Source organism: Lissotriton vulgaris, chromosome 1_1, assembly GCF_964263255.1.
Source record: "Lissotriton vulgaris chromosome 1_1, aLisVul1.2, whole genome shotgun sequence".
Taxonomy (NCBI): domain Eukaryota; kingdom Metazoa; phylum Chordata; class Amphibia; order Caudata; family Salamandridae; genus Lissotriton; species Lissotriton vulgaris.
In genome coordinates this window covers 740,490,718-740,516,452 of record NC_141685.1, presented here as the reverse complement: position 1 = coordinate 740,516,452, position 25,735 = coordinate 740,490,718, and the positions used below count along the sequence as shown (strand labels likewise).

Sequence of the window (25,735 nt, the reverse complement as noted above, 5' to 3'; positions counted from 1 at the left end):
CTATCACAAGCCCGGCTAGTGGTTAAAAGAGATCTGTGCACACGGATGAGAAGCTATACTATAACACAGTCTACACGAGACACGCCACTTTCATAGAATGTCCGCTGTCCTAGGTGTGCAGTGAAGAACTGACTCCACTCTGCAGCAGCAGGGACCAGTGATCGCGGTGCCCTCCTCTCGCGCCCTCCTCTCGGCTGTAATCACTGCGGTGGTGCTCTGGATGCTGTCAAAGGCAGCAGAGAAGCCCCATAAACCAACCCCACATCCCTTCCCTGTCGCAGGATCGCGCCGGAGCTTATCTTTATGGGGCCATGTGTTTCAAACACATGGCCCCATAAAGATAACAAAGCTTTTGCGACCAACGTAAATCAGACGAGCCCATCCAAGTGGGCCGTCTGAAAAAGTGAAAAGAATACGTCACCATGACCTCTTTCCCAATGGCTGGCCACCGTTTAGCATAAGCGGTGACGCCGGCCAATGGGAAAGAGGGGCGGGGCTTAAAGCCCGCTAGTGAAAGCACCTCAAGATCATAAGATCCCGCCAGCGAGACTGCGCATGCACAGCCTTCGCAGGCGAAACGTAATGACTGAGATTACTTCAAGTATGTTTCTAGCCTTCAGAATTAACTATGTAATGTTTGTGCAACACTGAAATAAATAACATTGGTGCTGATGAAAATATGCTAGTACACCAATGAAATGAAGGTGAGAGTTGATACACATAGCAGAAGGAATTTCACGGTTATTTATCAGATTCAGCACAGTAACTAATGGGCACCAGATTCCAAACTGGAGACATTGTGAGAGATTTCCCTATGTTATGTTAGTTGGATGATAGCGCAATGAACCTGAATCAAAAAGGAAAGGCAGTGCACTCCTCTAAGATTGTTAATGAAGGTGTCTTTGATGAGGAAGTACTGAATGGCGATAATGCATTTTGTTAAAGAAACTTCTGCCCTACTCTGAATATAAAAAAGACCGATGGAGGTTTTTCCATCAAAGTGATTGTATCTTCCATGAGAGGAGCCATTTTGATTGAGGCATTTTTTGGAACAAAAGCCACAAATTTTCAACAGGATTTTGCTCCTCATGGCGCTGGCACTGCAATGCCCCACCAGCCCTGAGAGAGGGCTCTTTAACGGCTGTGATGAGGCGTGCAGGTGTGTGGACAAAGTGGAAAATTGTGGTGAAATGTGAAAGTGATCTAAAACTACCTAGAGGGTACTCACGGATATGTTTATTCAAGGGACCCTTTGGTAGGGTTAAAAACAATTAAGTGTAGTTGGTCTACGCAAGGTTATGAAGCGTGACTATCTGAAATGTGATGTATAAAACTTCAGGTCGGCATGTTTTACACCTTGTTGGTCCAGGAGGGATCTGTGGTGTTTCTTGAGGACCAAGAACAAAATAGATACCCAGCCCTAACTCAGGGCGGGCAGTGTATAGTGAGAATTTGGTTATATGTAACCATTGGTAGTAGTGAAGCATGAGATCAATAGAACCTAAGTATTGCTCACCCTGTCATGTTTCCATATTCCAACCCCATTCAACAGGACAGCAATTGCCTTAGGCCAAGCAGAGGACCTGTGTTTTTTTCAATTTCTTGAACGCGGATGATCTAGGCCTACCCCTCATCCTGCCTGCCTGATACTTACTCACAAAGTTGTGGTTTAATGTCAGGAACCTTAGAATAGTCTCCTTATCAATATGGGGTTGTGTCCTTGGATCTTCGTGACACCATACCGAATATGCTACTTACCAGTATGCATCTATTCTTGGCATGTAGGGCTGCTGACATTCATATCTGTGCATAGTTCGCCGCCTAGTGTTGGGTCCGGATGATTGCACATTGTTGTCCTGGAAGAGTCTTCGAAGTATCACGAGATAGGTGGCTCCTCCCCTGGACTACAGTGCGGATGGGCATCGACTCCATCCCCAGATTGTTTTTAGCCATTGTGGCCAAGATGGAGTGAAACTCAGTGAATGATGACCATGCTATCAGCATATGTGAATACTGCAGCTGCTACAGGCGCCGGGGAGGAGGGCGGGCGATATGAATGTCAGCAGCCCTACATGCCAAGAACAGATGCATACTGGTAAGTAGCATATTCGGTTCGAGGCATGTGGGCTGCTGAATTCATATCTGTGCATAGAATACATAGCAGTCCCTCCATTAGCGGCGGCCGCCCGTGCCAGCTGCAGCAGTTTGGAAAAGTGTTTTGAGAACAGCCTGCCCTACAGCTGCTTGCTGTTTGGAGTGCACATCAACACAGTAATGCTTAGTAAATGTGTGTGTGGTAGACCATGTGGCTGCTCTACATATGTCTTCCAAAGGAATGTTTCCAAGGAATGCCATAGAGGCCCCCAACTTTCTGGTGGAGTGGGCTCTTGGCGGAATGGTAAGAGTGCGTTTTGCCTTTATATAGCAGATCTGGATACATTTAACGATCCACCTAGCAATACCAGCCTTGGAAATAGGGTTACCTTTGTGGTGTGGTGCAAAGGCGACAAAGAGTTGCTTTGTTTTCCTAAAATCCTTGGTCCTATTGATGTAATACATTAGGGCCCTTTTTACGTCAAGGGTATGGAGCATCCGCTCCGCCAGTGACTCAGGATTTTGAAAGAAAACAGGTAATTCGATTGTTTGGTTGATATGAAATTGAGACACAACCTTGGGAAGAAATTTAGGGTTAGTGCGAAGCACTACCCTGTTGGAATGAATTTGAATAAATGGCTCTTGGATAGTTGGGGATTGTAATTCACTAACCCTCCGTAGCGATGTAATTGCTATGAGGAAAGCCACTTTCCACGTCAAGAACTGAATCTCGCAGGAATGCAGCGGTTCAAAGGGAGGACCCATCAGCCTGGTAAGGACCACATTGAGGTTCCACTCAGGAGCTGGTGGAGTCTGTGGAGGAATGAATCGTTTGAGCCCTTCCAGAAAAGCCTTAATGGCAGGCACCCTGAAGAGGGAGAGGTGCTGTCGATTCTGGAGATAAGCGGCCATTGCAGACAGATGAATGCGAATGGAAGCATAGGCCAGATTACACTTGTACAGATGGAAAAGGTAACAGATGATGTTTTGAATAGAAGCATCCAGCGGGTTAATGTTGTGGTCTGCACAATAAATGACAAACCGCTTCCATTTTGCCGCATAGCATGCTCTAGTGGTGGGCTTCCTCGCCTCCCGAATGATGTCCATACAGTCGGAAGGTAAGTGCAGGTAGCCAAACTCTAGGACTTCAGGAGCCAGATCGCCAGGTTGAGCTGTTGCCGGTCTGGGTGCTGAATGCCGCCATGGCTCTGCGTCAGAAGGCTGGGTGTGAGATGTAGCCTCTGATGCGGTACCACGGACAGTTCTAGAAACGTGGTGTACCATGGTTGGCGAGCCCACGTTGGAGCAACTAGGATGAGAATCATCGAGTGCTGCCTGAGCTTGCGTGCCACCAGCGGTATCAGAGGTGCTGGGGGAAAAGGGTACGCAAATTTGCCTGACCAGTTCATCCATATCGCATTGCCCTGCGACTGTGGGTGTGGGAACCTGGCGGCGAAGCTTTGGCGTTTTGCGTTCTCCTTTGTGGAGAACAGGTCTATCTCTGGATGACCCCACCTTTGGAAGTACGACTGGAGTACTGATGGATGTATCTCCCACTCGTGCATCTGGTGGCTGTGCCTGCTGAGCAGGTCCGCCATCTGATTGTCCTTGCCCTGGAGGTGTTCCGCCATGAGGAAGATGTTCCTCTGAATGGCCCACTTCCACATGCTCTGAGCCAGATGAGACAGCTGCGGAGAGTGTGTTCCTCCCTGCTTTTGAATGTAGTACATTGCCGTCATGTTGTCCGTCCGGATCAACACGACCTTGTTGCACAGATGTACCTTGAATGCCATGAAGATTGCCATCAGTTCCAGAACATTGATGTGCATCTTCCCCTGTTGTTGCGTCCATAGTCCCTGCACAGTGTATTGGAGTACATGCGCTCCCCATCCCTGGAGAGAAGCGTCCGTCGTCAGGATAATCTGTGACACAGGCTCCTGGAACGGTCGGCCCTTGCAAAGGTTTCGTGGATTCCACCAATGCAGAGAGTTGTATGCCCGACCGCTCACCAACACAAGGTCTTTCAACTGGTTGTGAGCCTGAGTCCACTGACGAGCCAAGCACTCCTGAAGCGGACGCATATGTAGTCTCGCGTGCGGGACAATGGAGATGTAGGAGGCCATCATGCCTATCAACTGCATGAACACTCTTGCTGGAAGCGAGTGTTGAGGTCTGAATTTTTGGATCAGCGATTGAATGCTGCTGACTCTCACTGAATTCGGCTGTGCTGTGGCCGCCAGAGTGTTTATGGTCGCACCCAGATACTGCCGTATGTGGGCGGGCTGGAGGTGGGACTTTGGGTAATTCAGTGAGAATCCCAGATCGTGCAGGAGGTAAATGGTGTGGGACATGTGATTGGCACACTGCTGGGCCGACTTCGCTTGGATGAGCCAGTCGTCCAGATAGGGGTAGACGTGGATGTTTTGACGTCTTAGATGTGCCGCCACCGTCGCCAGGCACTTTGTGAACACCCTGGGTGCCGTGGTGACCCCAAAAGGCAAAACCCTGAATTGGTAGTGCTGGTTTTGGATGGTGAACCTGAGGTATTTTCTGTGTGAAGGATGTAGTGGAATGTGAAAGTACGCATCCTTCAGGTCTAAAGTTGCGAGAAAGTCCCCGTGTTGGAGCAGCGGGAGCACTTGCTGCAGTGTTAGCAAGTGGAAGTGCTCTGACAGGATGTAGAAGTTGAGGGGCCTGAGATCCAGGATGGGCCTGAGGGACCCGTCCTTCTTTGGAATCAGGAAGTACAGGGAGTAAACTCCTGTGCCTCTTTCCTGCATGGGCACGAGCTCTATTACCCCTTTTTGCAGCATGACGTTGACCTCCTGCTGCAATAAGTGCAAGTGCTCGCCCGACATAGGACGGTGCCTTGGGGGTATGTTGGGGGGAGTGGATGTTAACTCCAGACAATAACCAAATTGGATAAGCTTTCTGACCATCCTGTCCGTGGTGATGGACTTCCACATGGGCAGGAACTGCTGGAGTCTCCCCCCAACCGGTGTTGTGTGGTCGGGGGGCAGTGACAATACGTCACTGTTTGTTGGCGGTAGAGGACCTGGAGCTGTTGTTGCCACGTCCTCTGCCTTTGGCGCTGTTGCCGCGGTATCCACCCCGACTCTTGTTGGCATAAGTAGTCTGGGTGTTGCCTTTGTAGAACTGCGCGGATTGCGAAAGCTGACCCCTTGAGGTGCCTCTGGTATTGGAGCGACGAAAGGACCCACCCCGAAACTGCTGGGACTGCAAGGCACCCATGGATTTTTCAGTGTCAGTGTCCTTTTTCATTTTTTAGGTTTTGCCTAGCCAATGCGTACGAAGTACTCATGTGCTAGGAAAAACCTAATGAGTATAGTATGGAGCTGGGAATCCGCCACTGTCTTCCATTGGCTAGCTCCATAAATGGAGGCTAGCCATTGGAAGACACATCTGTCCGTCAATGCCGGACCAGATTCGGGGGCGTTCCCGAGATTTTTTGGCTTTTGGCTACGTCAGCCGAAAGCCTGTTCTCGGGAACGCCCCCGAATCTGGTCCGGCATTGCCGGCACCCGCCTGAAGGAGAAAGAGCCTCACTTACATGGCGTGGAGCGCTTTTGCTGACCTCTAAAGCCGGTGCCCACCCGGCATTGTCCCTTTGTTTCCCCGCCGCGGCCCCCGGAGCCGAGTTCCCCAGCCGAAGGAAGCAGCCGTCCGCCTCCAGGCAGGGCCGCGCTGGGATTGGCCCAGCCGGCCGAGCCTCCGCTGCGTCATCGGGAGGAGGAGCCAACTTTGAAAAGTGTTACAGGTCAAGACTCCAGTGCAGGGCACCATATGGACTGATCGATAACTTAACAGTCCAATAAAGATATATCTAAAATGCGTGATCAGGCTCATGACGTTTACCAACAATTGCAGCCATAAGAACACAACAACAAATGTAGACAGTATGGTAGTTTCTATTATTTAGGTAATGCACAACAATTTGAAAGCGTGTCTACTATGGTCACTACGGTAATAGCGGGACACGGGAACGGCGCCACATGTGTGCAGCAGAGGAGGGCGGACGCGGGCTGGAGGAGGAGGGAGGCCGTGGCACACAGAGCCGCTAGTCTTCCAGGAAGGCTGCCCTGACAGTCTCCTCCCAGGGGCAGACGCAGCGCCCGGCTCCTCACTAGAGACCGGCGTAGAGCAACACTACATCGCCGTCACAACAGCCAGGAGCTGCACCCGGCTGCATCAACCAGAGCCTGCAGGCAGCGCTGCTCTTCTAGCGCCTAGAGACGACCGTCTGCTAGCGCCCGGCCCCCTCTCTGGCCCTGCAGGACTCGGGGACCCTTCTGGATGGAGCGCCGCCTCGGACACTTCACGCACTGGTTTTAATTTTTTCCTCCATTTTTTGGGAAACGCAACGTTTTGGGGAAATAAGAAATAAGGAAACTCGAAGTGGTTTACGTTTACGGGAGCACCAGGAAAGACGGATAATCAGTCAACAGAGAGAGTCGAAGGATGGTGAGTGAGTGCCTCGCCGGGACTGGCAGTCCAAGGACGGCTGGCTGCTTGTTTATTTACTCATCTACCCGGTCGTTCATTCACCTACTTATTACGTGTTTATCTATCTATTAATTCGGCTGAGGGGGGCTCTTTTTGTGTCGTTTGTGTGTTCATCCATTCATTCATTCATTTGTCTTATTCATGTATTTATATCGTATGTTGGATCGTGTCTGTCGATCATATATATATATACATAGTTAACTCATTAATGCATCTACTCATTCATTCATGTACTTGGGTGTCTGTTCATTCATCTTTTACATACGTCTGTACATATGTATTTAGTTATCACAGTAGTTGGCTAGATCCGACCATCACATTGAGTGGTTCGTTACTTGGGCTGTTAAGGCGCCTTGATGACACGCTCAGGTTCCAGCATGGCATAATGTTACAAAAAACATACATGCCCATCCCCTCCCCCCGACCTCCAGAGATCCCTCCATGTAAACGTTGCAATCGGTGCTTCGAAGCTTTTCCAGGGTGCCGTATGAGCCATAAAACTACTACAGAGAGTGCGTGAAGTGCGTGAGGGAAAAAACAACGCTCTCCACAAATCGCACTTCATCAAAGCTTCCCAGACAGGGCAGTTCATTATAATTTTCGTTATTAATCGGTAATATTGTTGGCGTTAATAATAACAATTAATCACTAGCTTCAGTTTGAGGATTTAGTGCTTTCCTGAGCATTCACACGTGTCGTTTTAGTTTCTTGTTTTAGTTTTATTTCGGATCAAAAGGGAAAAGATGGTGTAATATAATGCGATGTTTGGCTGTGTGTGTGTGGGGCTCTGTGTGGGTGTGTGTGTGGGGGGGGGCTCTGTGTGTGTTTGGGGGGCTCTCTGTGGGTGTTTGTGTGTGTCATTTGCGAGATAAAGCTAGTGGCATTGTAAATGACAATGCCATTTATTTATGTTAAAAAAAAAACATAAATAAAAATAATGTCAAGAGCAATGCCAATAGCTCTAACTTTAACAAAGGCAAAACCATTGCATTGTAAATGCTTGTTCTAGGGTGGTGTCAACCTCCGGGCCAAACAGGTGATCTGGGTTGACTGTTTGGTTCAAGATGGTGGTCTGGATGTCTGGCTTGAAACCAGAGATTCTCAGCCAGGCATGTCTCCGAAGCATAACACTGGTGTTAATGGCGCGTGCAGCGGTGTCAGCCGCGTCCAGAGCGCACTTTATGGAAGCGTTGGAGATCAGCTTCCCCTCCTGGATTAGCATCTCAGCCCCTTCCTTATATTGATCAGGCAGGTGTTGCAAAAGGGTCTCTAGGGTATTGTAGTGCGCCCTGTCATAACGCGCCAGGAGCGCTTGTGTGTTTGAGATGCGCCATATGTTAGCTGCCTGCGCTGCTACCCTCTTCACTGAAGCCTCAAAGATCTTGGATTCTTTGTCTGGGGGAGGAGCATCACCCGTAGTCTGAGAATTGGCCCTCTTCCGGGCATTCAAGACGACCAGGGAGTCCAGAGGCAACTGCCCTTTGATATAAGTAGGATCAGTAGGAGCCGCCTTGTACTTCTTGTCAATCCTAGGGTTGATGACTCTCGCCCTAGTGGGTTCTTTGAAAACCTCAGCAGCGTGCTTCAAAACGCCTTTCAGCATTGGCAGAGTTTTCACAGACTTTTCAGACACAGAAAAGGTGTCAAAGAGGAAATCGAAGTCCACAGGGTCAGCATGCAGCTGGACATTGTGATTGGCTGCTGCCCGCTCAATGAGGGCATTGAAAGCAGCAGAGTCTTCAGTAGGTGAAGTTTTAGCAGAGAAGAGGAGAGAATTTGTTCGTAAATTCTTGAATGTTATGTTTTTAAGTGTTACAGTTGGTACTTCTTTGTGAGCGCTTCTCACCTGCTTACTGATCGCTCCAGGCCCCGTTCCGCCCCGGCTGAGTGCCGTTTGTGCGGAGGGCCGACTTCTTGAGCGCCATTTCCGCCTTCTCTCTACCACTTCCGCCCTGCCCCTACACAGCGCAGGTTAGCGGTCTAGTGGTTACTGACTAGGAAATCTATATTTAGCGCGTAAATGCTGCTATTCATTTGACAGACGCGGCGATTGAGGCTGCTGATGTGTTGCCATTTTATTTGATAGCCGACACCTTGCTAGCTGATTAATAGCTCGTTTTAAAATTTGTTCGTAAATTCTTGAATGTTATGTTTTTAAGTGTTACAGTTGGCACTTCTTTGTGAGCGCTTCTCACCTGCTTACTGATCGCTCCAGGCCCCGTTCCGCCCCGGCTGAGTGCCGTTTGTGCGGAGGCCGACTTCTTGAGCGCCATTTCCGCCTTCTCTCTACCACTTCCGCCCTGCCCCTACACAGCGCAGGTTAGCGGTCTAGTGGTTCACTTTGGATGTGTATAAAATGGCGGTATGGCGGAAGCGCAGCGGACGAGCGCAGCTGGAGCGCCGACTTCGCGCCAAAGTCGCGCCTAAGTCCAACCCGTCTGCGCCCGCCCGCGGCCGGTCGCGCCCAGCGGTCATACACCCTGCCCAAACCCTCACCTACTCGTCTGCCGATCTACACGCTTTACGGCAGGCAGTGCCCTTATCGTCTTGCGCCACCAGGGCGGCCCAGGATTGTGGCATTTTGATTGCCCCTATCTCACGGACTTCGGATCCTTCCCCTCCCTCCCCTAAACCTGCACCCCTGCTCCCCACCTCCCCATTACCGGGGACGTGTCCCTTGACTGTTCTATATCTTAACACCCGGTCTATGGTGAAACATCAGCTGGAAATCCTCCACCTGCTTGATGATAGTGCCCGGGACATTCTTCTCCTATCAGAGACTTGGCTTACTGATGACTCCGTTCCCGATATCCTTGCCGCCATCCCCACTGGTTATTACATTATTCAATCCAATCGTCCAGGGGGACAAGCTGGTGGTGGGGTCGCAGCCATCATCCGCATAGAGCATATTTTTTCCACCTTGGCCTGCACTCCGATCCCCAATACCCAAGCTCTTGTTATTAAACTTAGTTCCACCAGGTCCTCCCTTACCTGTGTCCTCATGTATAGACCCCCTGTTTACATGCCCTCCTTCCCACAACAAGCTGGGGATCTCATCTCCCAACTAATCATTAATAACGCTAAAGTCATCATCATAGGTGACTAACTATTGGCCCTCCGACCCTCGGGAAAGCCGACTCTCCGAACAGTTCTCGGAACTTCTTACAAGCATGAACTGCCGGCAATTTATCTCAACACCTACTCATTGCAAGGGTCACATACTGGACCAGGTTTGGACGGCAAACCTTGACATCTCGCCCCCCTTGGTGACTTTCTGCTCCTGGTCAGACCACTATTTCATTTCCTTTTCTGTTGACCTATCCATTCCCCGCCGTCCCCCCCTCACAACTAACATCCTAGCTCATAATTGGAAGAAAGCTAATCTACCTGAACTATACTCCCTATTGGCAGGTTCAGCCCCTTTGCTCTCCGGCTCAGCCACTCATCAAGCTTCCATCCTCGAACAATGGCTGGCGTCGGCTTGCAATTCAGTAGCTCCATTAAAAACCATAAAAGCCGTGCGCCCTCACGACGCTCAGCGATGGTTCACTGATCAGTTAAAACTTGATAAACTGGCTCTTCGCCAGGCTGAACGCCGATGGCGCCATAACTATGATCCCCTTCTCAAAATCGAATTCATGAACCTTTTAAAAACCTATAAATCCGCTATTCTCGAGGCCAAAACATCCTATTTCTCCCGAAAAATTATGGAGTCTACTTCTAAGGCAAAAGATATATTTTCGATCGTCAATGAGCTTTCTCTTCCGGACCGTGTCACTCTCCCCCCGTGCCCACCCAGGCTCTATGTGATGCACTAAACACTTACTTCCAGGACAAAATCACCACCATTAAAAACAATATTTCTCCGCCCTCCTCGCCCCTTTCATTTTCGTTACCCCCCAACAACCCCCAGCAACTGGATGCTTTCCCCCCTATCTCCATTACTGAGTTCCAGAGACTCCTCCACAAAGTCAGTTCCGGGTCTCCTAACGATTGCTGCCCTCCCCATATCCTCAAAGAAATTTTCTTGGCCTTGCCCTGCCTTGGCACTTCTTAACACCTCGTTGGCCACAGGAGTAGTCCCTGACTCCTTCAAACAGGCAGTGGTGCTACCAATTCTAAAGAAAGCCAATGCAGACCCCTCGGTCCTGAGTAATTACAGGCCTATCTCCCTGCTCCCTTACCTGGGAAAGATCCTGGAGACCTATGTGACACGTTGCTTGAGCGCCTTCATTGAGAGTTCATCTTTTTTGGACCCTCAACAGGCTGGCTTCTGCCCCCTTCACTCCATTGAGGCGGTTATTGCGGCCGTCATGGATACGTTAAGAACTGGGGCGGATAATAACATCTCTCAAGCCCTCGTCCTGCTAGATCTGTCGGCGGCCTTTGACACGGTCGATCACTCTATATTGATCGACCGTGTCACCAACGCCGGCATTCAGGGCGTTGCCCTTGATTGGGTCCGATCTTTCCTTGACAGGCGCTCCCAAGCAGTTCATCTTTCCACCTTCTCTGCTCCTCTTTCTTCCCTTTCCTGTGGAGTCCCCCAGGGCTCGGCGCTATCCCCCCTTCTTTTTAATTTATATATGCAACCCCTTATGGTTTCTCTCCGCAACTCCTCTGCAACAATTTATAACTATGCAGATGATTTGCAGTTGATTTTTCCTCTTGATACCTCTTCCTCTTCCCTCACCAACTTCCAAACCACCAAGCTATACATCTCTGACTGGATGGCTCACAGCCAGCTCAAGCTAAATCCTACTAAGACGGAACTTGTGCTGGTTGGTGGGCCGGCCAATCCTTGGAATGATAGCTATTGGCCCCACTCTCTTGGCGCCCCCCCCCCCCCCCCGCCCTGTCAGCTCTGTGAAAAGCCTCGGAGTAGTCATCTCTGGTGATTTATCCATGAAGTCGCAGATCTCTGCGGTTACATCATCCTGCTTCTTCCATCTGCGCAGGATACGCAAGATCTGTAGATTTCTCACCAGAGAGGCACTCATTTTAGTCGTCTTGGCCCTTGTCATCTCCAGGGTTGACTTCGCTAACATCTTATACGTGGGGATTCCTGCTTACCAGCTCCAGCGGCTTCAACTGATTCAAAATCAGGCAGCCCGCTTGGTTTTCCACCAGCCCAAGCACCAGCACGTTTCACCACTACTGCGGAGCCTTCACTGGCTTCCAGTGGCCAAACGTTGCACCTTTAAACTCGGATGCACTATTTTCAAAGCCCTTTACAATCTTGCACCTGCTTTTATCTCTTCCAACTTAAAGCGGTACATACCAACACGAAATCTATGCTCTTCCGCCGACAATCTCCTGTGCATCCCACAGGTCCATCGTAAGAAACATGGTGGTCTCCGTTTCTCCTTTTTGGCCCCCTCATTTTGGAACTCCCTTCCTTCCTCCTTCCGTCACTGCCCTTCCTACGAATGCTTTCGCAAGACATTAAAGACGTTCCTCTTCAAAGCTGCTTTTGAGTAATCTTTGGCCCTTGCCCGTCGCATCTGTTATGAGCGCCAAGAAACCGTTTCGGTGAACGTGGGCGGTATAAGAATTTTTAACATAACGTAACATAACAAGAGCTGAGGGTCTTGTCCTGAATTTGGATCCCCAGGCTCACCACCGGCAGACCAGGGCTCTGTCACATCCTCTGGGTCTGTGTAGACTGGATAGCTATATTCATCCTCGTCATCGCCGTCACCAGCGTCCACGTCGGAGTAAGTGGGCGAGACCTCGTGAGCTTGTGGTGAAATGGGTTCCACCAAAGCTGGGGCACCAGCAGAGTCCATTTTCCTCTTTAGGGGGATTCTGTAAGACTCCAATTGGGGTTCTGGGGTGAATTTCCTCTTCAGAAGGGAAAGCCTGCCCGTTTCGGCGTCAATGAAATGTTCTTGACGCTCCTCCTCTGAAAGTTGTCGAGGCCGCGGGCCATGGACCACCAACGATGCCTTTGGCGTCGAAGATACCTTCTCGGGCACGCCGGCCCCCGGTTTAGCAGCGAAAGCCTTCGGCGCCGTCTTAGGCGGCAAGGTAAAGAGGATCGGCGTGGACGCCTTTGCCGGTTTTTCAAGAGGCTTGGCAGGCGGAGGGTCCTTCGGCGCGGCTGCTGCGGTGCCGTCCCTTATGCGCTGCAGGGACTCCGTGACCTTCTTCGTGAACGCGGCAGATGGACGTGCCGGTTCGACGGAGTCCTTCGAGGACGGTTTCGGAGTGGAGTCCTTCAAGGCCACTTTCGGAGTCGACACACTTGGCGCAGCCCCCTTGGCCCTGTCGTGTGGAGGCGGGGCAGAGAGGACCTTCGGGTCATCGGGCCGCTTCTTCGGGTCTGCAAGAGACTTTTTGGTGTCGTCGACAGCCTTCTTGTGGTCGACCCGACCCTTGCCGGCGTCGATAGTCTTTGGCGCCGATGCGACCGGGTCTAACCCCTTCACCTTAGTCTTCGACATGGTAGCCTTCGGCTCGGCCATCTTGACTTGGCCCTTCGGCTCGACGGCCATCTTAGGTTTCTTCGGCGCCGAGGCCTCCGAAGTATTCGATCCGACCAATGCGATGCGCACTTTCGGTTTCGATATCTGCCCCTGCGCAGTATCTGGCGCCGAGACAGTAGTTTTCACTTTCGGTTTCACTTTCACCGGGAGTGACTCGGTACTAATGTCCGTGGCCAGGCCAGCAGGCGGGGTCGAGGAACTCACATCAAGGTCTTGGGTAAGGCCCGAAGGCGATCCCTTGACCTGGGCCTTATCGATTGGCACGGCCCCAGAGTCAGTCTGAGGAAGCTCCTCGTCCGAGCTATCCTCCATGGCCCCTAGGGCCCCGTCGTCGTCTCCTACCTCCTCGACGACTTCCTCGCTCTCGAAAGCTTCGGCCTCAGCGTCGTAGTCTTCCTCGACATCCGACGCGGGGTTAGATTCTGAGACGTCCTGGATATCTTCATCCTCGACCTCCCCAGCATCGAAAATGTCCGTAGGCGCCGGTGCAGATTGCTGGGCCTCCAGGCGCGCAGCTCGACGGAGCTTGAGTGTCTTCTTGGACCGGAATCGCGAACAGGCCATACACTTGGCCTCATCGTGGTCCGGCGACAGGCACTTGTTGCACACCGGGTGGACGTCGATGTGTGGGTACTTTGAGTTACACACGACATCTTTTGAATGGACTTTGGTCCATGATGGATTGTCGATGAGTCTGGAGCGTCGACAAGGCCCTCCGCGCCGAAAGCACGCGGAAGTCCAGAGCTCGGCTCGGAGCCGAGGAAAAGTTGTTAAGCCGAACGCAAGACAATACCGACGTAAGACTAAAGACCTTTTGGTCTCAATGAAAGTTTACTGTTTCTTTATCGATTCCGACAAAGGGAACCAAAGACATCCGAACCCAATGGCGGAAAAAAACAATCTGGGGATGGAGTCGATGCCCATGCGCACTGTAGTCCAGGGGAGGAGCCACCTATCTCGTGATACTTCGAAGACTCTTCCAGGACAACAATGTGCAATCATCCGGACCCAACACTAGGCGGCGATCTATACACAGATATGAATTCAGCAGCCCACATGCCTCGAACTTACCTTTCCTTCAAGTAGCAGTGATCAGAACTTCTTATACTATTTAATTATTAGAGAGTTTAATGGAATGATTTGTATCTACTTTCGGCTGAGAGTCCGAAAGAGGAAGAGTCAAGGCATGAATACATGGCAGAGCGGAAAACAGGAAGGCAGAGCAATTTGTGTTGTGCAGCAGAAACTACCTCTTGACAATGCACCCTTCACAGATGGACTCTTCCTAATATTACAGGTCCACAAGGCCACTGTCCCCAAAATTACACTATGACATGTAACTTCCTCCTACCCAACATAGTGGACAAGAGATTAACATTGCATTCAACGAACAACTATGCGTTCCCAGGTTGTGACTTAATAAGTTTCAGTCACATTGTAAACATTTTAGAAACTTGGTTCATGTGTTTGCCATGCCTATATCAGTTAAAATGGACACAAAATATATATTTTAAAGTGTTTTTCATTAAATTGCTAAAACTATGCTAGTTCAAAATTAACTATACATTTTTTCAAATCATTATTTAAGTAATGAACATTTTATAGTCATTGTTTTACTGGGTCTTTTTTAACCTTGACCACAAACTCACCAAGGACTGTAGAGACGGAGTCTTCTTCATGTCATGTGTGGTGCTGTCTGCCACTGGCTTTGGCAAGGCTGCGGGTTTCAATTTCAAAGGCGCAGCTCCACTGGCCGCGTCTGGGGTTGCAATGTGTTCCAGGCTGGCAGAGCGCCCTCGGCCCAACTTTTGCTGTGTTTTTTGGCCAATGGCAGAAAAGAACTTTTTAAGGCTTGTGGCTGATCCACTTCTTTTCCTGGCCACTGGTTGTATTTGTTCTCCTTCCCCTGGAATGCTGACATCTGTTTTTCTGAAATGTGAGAGAGTGGAAGTGTTAAAGAGACTGGAATGACTACAAACCAGAAAAAAGGAAGAATCAGAGCAGTCTCAGGGTTGTAATGCCTCCAACAGCATAAAAGATCTCTCTTCTCTCAGACCACCCACCACCAGGAAGTGCTCTGACCACTGGAATTGTTACAAGCACCAGAAGTAGTGGCTGCATACTGAAAATTAAGGAGTTTTTTCTATCCAATCTGAACATCATACATCAGCCTTTACTTACTGTTGACAGAGACGAGCACTGCATTGCACAGGAAGCTCACTAAAGACTTCACAGGGTATCTTTGTTTGGTGATAGCAGTTTATTAGAGACCTCAAATTTGGAGCAATTTTGCCTGTTGCTAGAATCTTACTTGTCACAACTGGGAAAACTTAGATGACGATGCTGGTCTACTCACGACAACATAGTTGGATAACGCTTGCCTTTGTGGTGAGCCAACTGAAGCTATCACTTGAGGGGCCATGTGCATACGGGGGGCAAATAAGGTGAGCTCTGCCGGAGCCATTAGAAGAGGGAGTTTGTGATTATTATAGGGTTTTAGTATATTAGCATATGGTTTTAGCATTCATTAAGCTTTTGGAACAATATTCTGGAAAGAGTGAACATTGGAAACACGTATTACAAATTCTAAAAAATTGATACTCTTCAGTTATGAAAACATCATGAAAACTCTATTTTTGGGGTTACAGAGAATGTTTGATAACTGCTCTTTTAGTTTCAAAAACATTTTCAAAAGTTAGAAAGGTACACAAGTACCAAAAGTAGAATTCATGCTGCTGAACGAGATTGAAATGTAGTCATTACAGACCTTTTGCAGAAAGAGGAGGCTGTTTGGATAAGTATATTTACTTCTCGTCCAATTTCTTATCTTTCTTTGCATGAATAAACGCCTATATTACTCATTGTTTAGTCACTTAACACTGGGAACATGTCCTTATGTTTATTATTTTGGTCCCCACTCTCTCTCCCTCATTTATACTGTGCTTCTGCTTCTTTATAGTAAACATTGCGAACTATACACTGTTGTGTTTATTGACATTACTTGTATAAATTAAAAAATAATAATACGAGAATTTCTTGCACAGTTGTGTGTACCCTCGTGGGTCTCTAAAGAATCAATGTCCTTTCACCTAGAATGGAAAGGGAAACTGGTCCCTGTCATGGCCTGTCTGCTGAGGAATACATTTGTTATGATGTATTAGAACATTGGAATGTTGGGAGCTCCAGTGAAGACAACGGAGGGCTCCTTACTTCTGCGGGCCGGTAAAGGCCCGCAGAGCAACATTCCAATGTTTTAAAATGGCCTCTCGGAGCTCGAGGGGATTTAACTCCCCTCGAGCTTCGAGAAGCCTTTGTTTTATTTGTTAGAACTTTCTTCCCTCTCGAAGCAGAATGTTCTAATAGCCTTATAGCCCTTCGTAGCAGGGCTATACTGGCTATTAAAGTCCTGCTCCTTTGTTAAAGACCCTCGCCTTCGGCTCGGGCCTTTAACGCGGGAGTGGTCCTTTAATAGCTGGTATAGCCTGCAACGGCAGGCTAGAAGGCTATATTAAAAAGCAAATTATGAGCATTGCGTTATTACAAATTAAGGGGCATGAATTTCAAACATATGGGCTGACACGAACTTGATAACCACTGAAAGGCTATCCTGGGTTCCTTCAGGATGAGGATATAACTAGAAAACAAAAACAAAATTAAAGGTACCAACGTTCTTCAATAGTCTAAGCCCAGCATGAATCTTATTTTCTTTTATGGGATAGTAACGGCTGCTGAGGATTCGAATACTGGCAGGAGCTGGATGAAAGGTGTGTTACAGGGTTGAAAAGGGGTACTGCCCAGCTTGATTTTTGGGATCAAAAACTTACTGAAACAATAGTTTTTTTTGCATATGTAGCTAATAATGATTTCCTATTAGATTGCCCCAGACAAGAAGAAAAGGGAAACCTGGGAACTTGAAACTATGTGCTGGGTGTAATTGTGTTTCACTGTTGACCTAAGACAGAGAGGACCTGCAGGGAATCTGTGAATGATACAGGGGCAGTCTGGGAATCAAGCCAGGACATGCTCCAGCACACCTTCCTATCAGAGGCATATTATTTACTTGGGGAGGCAGTATTGAGGACAAGAGAAAATGGCTCCCCACAGAAATTTACAATAACAAAATGACCATTGATTTATGAAGGGGAGGGTCAATGCCCACCGCCCCCAAGGATAAACACTGGCCATGGGTCTAAGAGTTTGTTGCTGGTGCTAAAGAGACCTTTGCGCCAGCCTGGGTTGCTGTGAAGTTAAGGCCCTGTAATCCGTAGCTTCTCATGTTTTTGCTAAAGGGATGAAGGCGTTTATGATCTTAGGGCCAGATTACATAATTTCCATTTGTGAGTAGGAGTGCACACCAACTTTTTGCCAAAGCAAAGGACTTTTCAGAGCCAATCTATGTACTAATAGGTCGGGTCACAACATTTCAAAACCTCATCGGTCTCAATCTGACCTACCTCATCAATAATCATTAGGTAGGTCGCAAATTGAAACTCACTATGGCTGGATGGCGATGGCCTGGAAGTTCGGGCTGGACTGTTCCCATTAGGCGCAGGGTCAGGACTGATTTGCATATGGCAGGGTCCAAACTGGAATGGCATGATGAGCAAACAATAAATGGATTTAGGCCCAGATCTTTGTACTGGGGTGAATGTATGACATTGTTCTGCATTCTGTCCATCAATTGTTCTTTTTGCATTGGATGGAGATTGGTGCTTGACGGATAACTGCAATCGCATTTAAATAAAGTAAACTTTTTTTTAAATGCAGCCCGCTTTGATTAGAGGTAACTGGATTGCATTTAAAAGTAAAGTATGTTTGTGAGCTCACACTGGTTCCCTGGCCAGACTGGCCACCAACAAGTTTTGGCAGCAGCAAGCTCAGCTTTGGGTTACTTCAACGTCCTGTAGTCTGTGGGGACATCGTAGCTGCCTGAAACTTGCTGGAAGTCAGGACTGTATTTCCCACAATGCACTAGACCATTTGCTTTAGGGCAATGCCTCGGCGAGCCAAATGGCAACTGATTCTTTGGTTCCAGGCGAGTGCTTTACCTGCGGGCTGCAGGGGATTAGTACCTCTAGTTCAAGGGAGTTCTGATGTTGCCTTTGACTTTCAGAGGGGTTCCTCTTTCCTTTGGAACCGGTCTCTGCATGTGTACTTGCAGGGTAGTTGCAACAAGTACAGGTTATCGCACCTTGGCTTTGTGCGAGTCCTGAAGTTGCAGACTCGGGTCTCCTCGACTCAACAGCACCGGACGTCGCCTTCCTCACGGAAACCTGGATGAACGCCTCTTCGGCCCCCGACATCGCCATAGCCATCCCGGACGGCTACAAAATCACCCGGAGGGACCGCATCAACAAATCAGGAGGAGGGATCGCCATCATCTACAGCAACACCATCAGCATCACGACCAACACCGAAGACACCATCCCCGCCGCCGAACACCTACACTTCCAGATCCACACCGACCCCCAAACTACCCTCAGAGGAACGCTCATCTACAGACCCCCGGGCCCACGCGTGCAATTCAGCGAAACCATCACCGACCTCATCAGCCCGCACGCACTAACCTCACCAGACTACATCCTCCTAGGAGACCTGAACTTTCACCTAGAAAACAACAACGACAGCGCCACCGCCACACTACTCGACAACCTCGCCAGCCTCGGACTCAAGCAACTAGTGGACTTCCCCACTCACCTCGCCGGCCACACCCTCGACGCCATCTTCTCAGCCAGCAACCACATCGCCTTCAACCACGCCACAGGACTACACTGGACCGACCACAGCTGCGTACACTTCACATTCAAGAGGACCACATCTCACCACCACACGCTTTGGATCCCCCGCAGATGCTGGAGCAAAATCACCATGGACCAGCTTACCACATCACTGAGCCAGAACCCACCTGCCGACACCAACATTCCCGACACCAACACCGCAGCGCTCAACCTCGTACATTGGATCACCAACTGTGCCGACGACCTCGCCCCACTCAAGAACACCCACAGCAAGACCACCACCAGAATAACCCTCATGGTTCACGGACACTCTCAAAAACGCCAAAGAAAGCCTGCTGAACCCTCGAAAAGACCTGGCGCAAAGAAAGGACTACGGAAACCATGACAGCCCTCAAATCCGCCACCCGCGAATACCATCAGCAGATCCGGAACACCAAGAGGACATCGATCAAGGAACGACTAGACAACAACACCCACAACAGCAAGGAACTCTTCAGCATCGTCAAAGAGTTCTCGAACCCGGATGCCAGCAACAACGACATCACCCCTTCGCAAGACCTCTGCAACTCCCTCGCCACGTTCTTCCACCGCAAGATTGCAGACATACACGACAGCTTCGGACCCCCACTCCCACCCCTGGACACCAGCCCAACGACCCCCACCACTACCATCAACTCCTGGACCCCCATCAGCAGCGAAGACACCATCCGCGTCATGAACAACATCCACTCCGGCTCCCTCTCCGACCCATGCCCCCATCACATATTCAACGAGGCCGACACCATCATCGCACCCCACCTACAGAACGTCTTAAACAGCTCCTTCACGTCAGCTACCTTCCCAGAGAGCTGGAAGCAAGCTGAGATCAATGCCCTCCTGAAAAAACCCACCGCAGACCCCGGGGAACTCAAGAACTTCCGGCCAATCTCTCTTCTCCCCTTCCCGGCTAAAGTCATCGAGAAGACCGTCAACAAACAGCTTACCGCGTTCCTCGAGGACAACAACTCACTTGACCCATCTCAGTCCGGATTTCGAGCAAACCACAGCACCGAGACCACCCTCATCGCAGCCACAGACGACATCAGAACCATGATGGACCCCGGAGAAACAGCAGCCATCATCCTCCTGGACCTCTCAGCAGCCTTTGACACCATGTGCCACCGCACCCTAGTACATTGCCTCAACAACACGGGTATCCAGGAGAAGGCCCTGGAATGGATCACCTCATTCCTCACCGGCAGAACCCAGAGAGTCCGCCTCCCCCCTTTCCGCTCCTCGACAACCGAACTCATATGCGGCGTACCCCAAGGTTCCTCACTCAGCCCAACGCTCTTCAATATCTACATGAGCCCCCTCTCCACCATCGCACGAAAACACAACATCAACATCATCTCCTACTCCGACGATACCCAGCTGATACTCTCCCTCACCAAGGATCCAGCCACAGCCAAATCAAACTTCCAGGAAGGAATGAACAAGGTAGCAGACTGGATGAAGTCAAGCCGTCTCAAACTCAACTCGGACAAAATGGAGGTCCTCATCCTCGGACAATCCCCTCGGCCTGGGACAACTCTTGGTGGCCCTCAATGCTAGGAACCGCACCGACACCCACGGACCACGCACGCAACCTAGGCTTCATCTTGGACTCCTCACTTATGATGACCAAACAAGTCAACGCTGTCTCCTCCTCATGCTTCAACACCCTACGCATGCTCCCGAAGATCTTCCGATGGATCCCCACCAAAACCAGAAGTACAGTCACCCAGGCCCTCGTCACCAGCCGACTGGACTACGGGAACGCCCTCTACGCTGGAACAACCGGCAAACTCCAGAACCGTCTCCAGCGCATACCAAACGGCTCAGCGCGACTCATCCTCGACATTCCCCGCCACAGCCACATCTCAACCCACCTGAGGAACCTCCACTGGCTCCCCGTCAGCAAAAGGATCACTTTCAGACTGCTCACCCACGCACACAAAGCACTCCACAACATGGGACCGGAATACCTCAAAAGCCGACTCACGTTCCACACCCCCACCCGCCAGCTTCGCTCCACCAACCTCGCCCTCGCCATCAACCCACGTATCCTCAGAGCCACCACCGGAGGAAGATCTTTCTCCTACCTGGCAGCAAAGACCTGCAACGCCCTCCCCACCCACCTACGACTGACCCAGGACCACTTTAGAATCAGGAAACACCTCAAGACCTGGCTCTTCGAGCAGTAGCAGCACCCCTTTCCCCCACAGCGCCTTGAGACCCTATCGGGTGAGTAGCGCGCTTTATAAATCTCTGATTGATTGATTGATTGATTGCTTTGTACTTGGTTGCAAGTCGATCAGGTTTGAGGTACTTGTGCCAGGGGGACCCCTTAAATCTTAGATTTAGGGGCATTCGTGGTGTGGGTGTTTAAGACGTTGGGTTTCTGTTGCAGTAACCATCCCCCCCCCCCCCCCCCCCCCCCCCCCACACACACACACTTTTTGCCAGATTTCTGATGCACATTGACTTAATATGCCCTGGGTCCCTGCCAATCAGGTTCCCAGGACCTGTCAGTCCCTTGAAAAAGGTACCATGAGTATCAAGGGCACTGTGACCAGGGAAGGCCTCTAAGGGCTGCAGCACGTATAAGAGATCTCTCTTATCTCAGACCACCCACCACCAGGAAGTGCTCTGACCACTGAAATTGTTACAACAAGCACCAGAAGTAGTGGCTGCCATACTGAAAATTAACGAGTTTTTTTATCCAAGCTGAACATCATACATCAGCCTTTACTTACTGTTGACAGAGAAGAGCACTGCATTGCACAGGAAACTCACTAAAGACTTCACAGGGTATCTTTGTTTGGTGATAGCAGTTTATTAGAGACCTCAAATTTGGATCATTTTTGCCTGTTGCTAGAATCTTACTTGTCACAACTGAGAAAACTTAGATGACGATGGCGGTCTACTCACGACAACATAGTTGGATCACGCTTGCATGTGTGGTGAGCCAACTGAAGCTATCACATGAGGGGCCATGTGCATACGGGGGGGGGTCAAATAAGGTGAGCTCTGCTGGAGCCATTAGACGTGGGGGTTTGTGATTATTATAGGGTTTTAGAATATTAGCATATGGTGTTAGCATTCATTAAGCTTTTGGAACAATATTCTGGAAAGAGTGAGCATTGGAAACAAGTATTACAAATTCTAATAAATTGATACTCTTAAGTTATGAAAGCATCATGAAAACTCTATTTTTGGGGTTAAAGAGAATGTTTGATAGCTGCTCTTTTAGTTGCAAAAACATTTTCAAAAATTAGAAAGGTACAGAGGTACCAAAAGTAGAATTCAGGCTGCTGAACTTGATTGAAATGTAGTCATTACAGACCTTTTGCAGAAAGAGGAGGCTGTTTGGATAAGTATCATTACTTCTCGTCTAATTTCTTATCTTTCTTTGCATGAATAAACGCCTATGTTACTCATTGTTTAGTCAGTTAACACTGGGAATATGTCCTTATGTTTATTATTTTGGTCCCCACTCTCTCTCCCTCGTTTATACTGTCCTTCATCTTCTTTACAGTAAACATTGCGAACTATACGCTGTTGTGTTTATTGACATTACTTGTATAAATTCAAAAATAATAATAGGAGAATTTCTTGCACAGTTGTGTGTACCCTCGTGGGTCTCTAAAGAATCAATGTCCTTTCACCTAGAAAGGAAAGGAAAAAGGGTTCCTGTCATGGCCTGTCTGCTGAGGAATACATTTGTTATGATGTATTAGAACATTGGAATGTTGGGAGCTCCACTGAAGACAATGGAGGGCTCCCTACTTCTACGGGCCAGTAAAGGCCCGCAGAGCAATATTCCAATGTTTTACAATGGCCTCTCGGAGCTCGAGGGGATTTAACTCCCCTCGAGCTTCGATAAGCCTTTGTTTTATTTGTTAGAACTTTCTGCCCTCTAGAAGCAGAATGTTCTAATAGCCTTTTAGCTTTTCGTAGCAGGGCTATACCAGCTATTAAAGGCCTGCTCCCTTGTTAAAGTCCCTCGCCTTCGGCTCGGGCCTTTAACGTGGGAGCGGGCCTTTAATGGCCGGTATAGCCCGCTACGGAGGGCTATAAGGCTATATTAAAGAGCGAATTGTGAGCATTGCATTGTTCCAAATTAAGGGGCATGAATTTCAAACATATGGGCTGACACAAACTTGATAACCACTGAAAGGCTATCCTGGGTTCTTTCAGGATGATGATATAACTAGAAAACAAAAACAAAATGAAAGGTACCAATGTTCTACAATAGTCTAACCCCAGTATAAATCTTGTTTTCTTTTATGGGATAGTAACCGCTGCTGAGGATTCGAATACTGGCAGGAGCTGGATGAAGGGTGTGTTACAGGGTTGAAAAAGGGTACTGCCCAGCTTCATTTTTGGGATCAAAAACTAACTGCAACAATAGTTTTTTTTGCATATGTAGCTAATAATTATTTCCTATTAGATTGCCCCAGACAAGAAGAAAAGGGAAACCTGGGAACTTGAAACTAAGTGCTGGGTGTAATTGTGTTTCACTGTTGACCTAAGACAAAGAGGACCTGCGGGGACTCTACAAGTGCACTTAATCTGTGAATGATACAGGCAGTCTGGGAATCAAGCCAGGACATATGCTCCAGCACACCTTCCTATCAGAGACATATTATTTACTTCGGGAGGCAGTATTGAGAACAAGAGAATATGGCTCCCCACAGAAATTTCTAATAACAAAATGACCATTGGTATATGAAGGGGAGGGTCACTGCCCACCTCCCCCAAGGATTAACACTGGCCAAGGGTCTAAGAGTTTGTTGCTGGTGCCAAAGAGACCTTTGCTCCAGCCTGGGTTTCTGTGAAGTTAAGGCCCTGTATTCCGTAGCGTCTCATGTTTTTGCTAAGGGGATGAAGGAGTTTATGGATCTTAGGGCCAGATTATATCATTTCCATTTGTGAGTAGGAGTGCACACCAACTTTTTGCCAAAGGAATTTTGAGAGCCAATCTATGTACTAATAGGTCGGGTCACAAAATGTCAAAACCTCATCGGTCTCAATCTGACCTACCTCATCAATAGTCATTAGGGAGGTCACAAATTGCAACTCACTATGGCTGGATGGAGATGGGCTGGACTGTTCCCATTGGGCGCAGGGTCAGGACTGATTTGCATATGGCTGGGTTCAAACTTGAATGGCATGATGAGCAAACAAACAATGGATTTTGGCCCAGATCTTTGTACTGGGGTGAATGTATGATATTGTTCTACATTCTGTTCATTAATTGTTCTTTTTGCATTGGATGGAGATGGAGACCTGCCTAATAACTACGATCGCATTTAAATAAAGTAAACTTTTTTATTAAATGCAGCCTGTTTTGTTTAGAGGAAACTGGATTGCCTTTAAAAGTAAAGTATTTAAGTTTGCTTGTGAGCTCACACTGGTTCGTTTTGGCAGCAGCAAGCTCAGCTTTGGGTTACTTCAACGTCCTGTAGTCTGTGGGGACACGGTAGCTGCCTGAAACTTACTGGCAGTCAGGACTGCATTTCCCACAATGCACTAGACCATTTACTTTAGGGCGATGCCTCGACGAGCCAAAATGGCCAGTGATTCCTTGGTCCAAGGCGAGTGCTTTACCTGCGGGCTGCAGGGGATTAGTACCTCTAGTTCAAGGGAGTCATGGTGTTGCCTTTGACTTTCAGAGGGGTTCCTCTTTCCTTTGGAACCGGCCTCTGCATGTGTACTTGCAGGGTGGTTGCAACAAGTGCAGGTTATCGACCCTTGGCTTTGTGCGGGTACTGAAGCTTCAAACTCGGGTCTCTGCTTTGTACTTGGTTGCAAGTCGATCAGGTTTGAGGTTCCTGTGCCAGGGGGGCCTTAAATCTTAGATTTAGGGGCATTCGTGGTGTGGGTGTGTAGGAAGTTGGGTTTCTGTTGCACTAAGCCCCCCCACACACACTTTTTGCCAGATTTCTGTTGCACATTGACTTAATATGCCCTGGGTCCCTGCCAATCAGGTTCCCAGGACATGTGTTCTTTTCTAAAGCTGTAACTTGTACCCCCAACTGGCACCTTTCTAGCCACATGTCAGTCCCTTGTAAAAGGTACCATGGGTATCAAGGGCACTGTGACCAGGGAAGGCCTCTAAGAGCTGCAGCACGTATTGTGCCACCTTGAGAGGTCCTGTACCTTAACTCACACACACTGCATGTTTTGGTGCAGAGAAAAATGAAGAGTCGACATGGCACACATACCTGTGTGGTATGTCGGCAACCCACTGCAGGGGATTAGTACCTCTAGTTCAAGGGAGTCATGGTGTTGCCTTTGACTTTCAGAGGGGTTCCTCTTGGATCACTGAAATAATATCGACTACCAAAATATCGACTACCCAAAATATCGAGGAAAAAATATCTACAACCAAAATATCGAGTTTGTATGTACAAACAGGTAAGTACAAAAATATCGAGTACAAAATATCGTTTACAAAAATATCGTTGTAAAAAATATCAACTTTACTAAAAACAATGTTTAATTACATTAATATAAAAATTTAATTACTAAAATATAATTAACAATACTTAAAATAACTTTTAATAATTAAATAATTAATGAAAGTAAAAAAATAATATTTTTTTAATCATATTTCTTAAAACATATATATATATAGTAACAAAATTTAATTAAATAATAGGCAATATTGTATATGTACCCCAAAAACCCAAAAATGACCCTGAACCCTAAAAATACTCCTTTACCCAAAAACTAAAAACTGACCCTGAACCCTAAAAATACCCCTTTACCCAAAAACTGAAAACTGACCCTGAACCCTAAAAATACCCCTTTACCCAAAAACTAAAAACTGACCCTGAACCCTAAAAATACCCCTTTACCCAA

The 25,735-nt window shown here is 48.5% G+C and overlaps 1 protein-coding gene across 1 annotated transcript in view; it reads right to left on the bottom strand.

Moving 5' to 3' along the window:
- KIAA1614 (KIAA1614 ortholog) overlaps nt 1-25,735 on the bottom strand; it is a 260,979-nt gene that overhangs the window by 35,452 nt on the left and 199,792 nt on the right. The window contains exon 7 of the mRNA XM_086955481.1: nt 14,756-15,035. Coding sequence (XP_086811607.1) covers nt 14,756-15,035 — 280 coding nt within the window. The remainder of the gene's footprint in view (nt 1-14,755; nt 15,036-25,735) is intronic.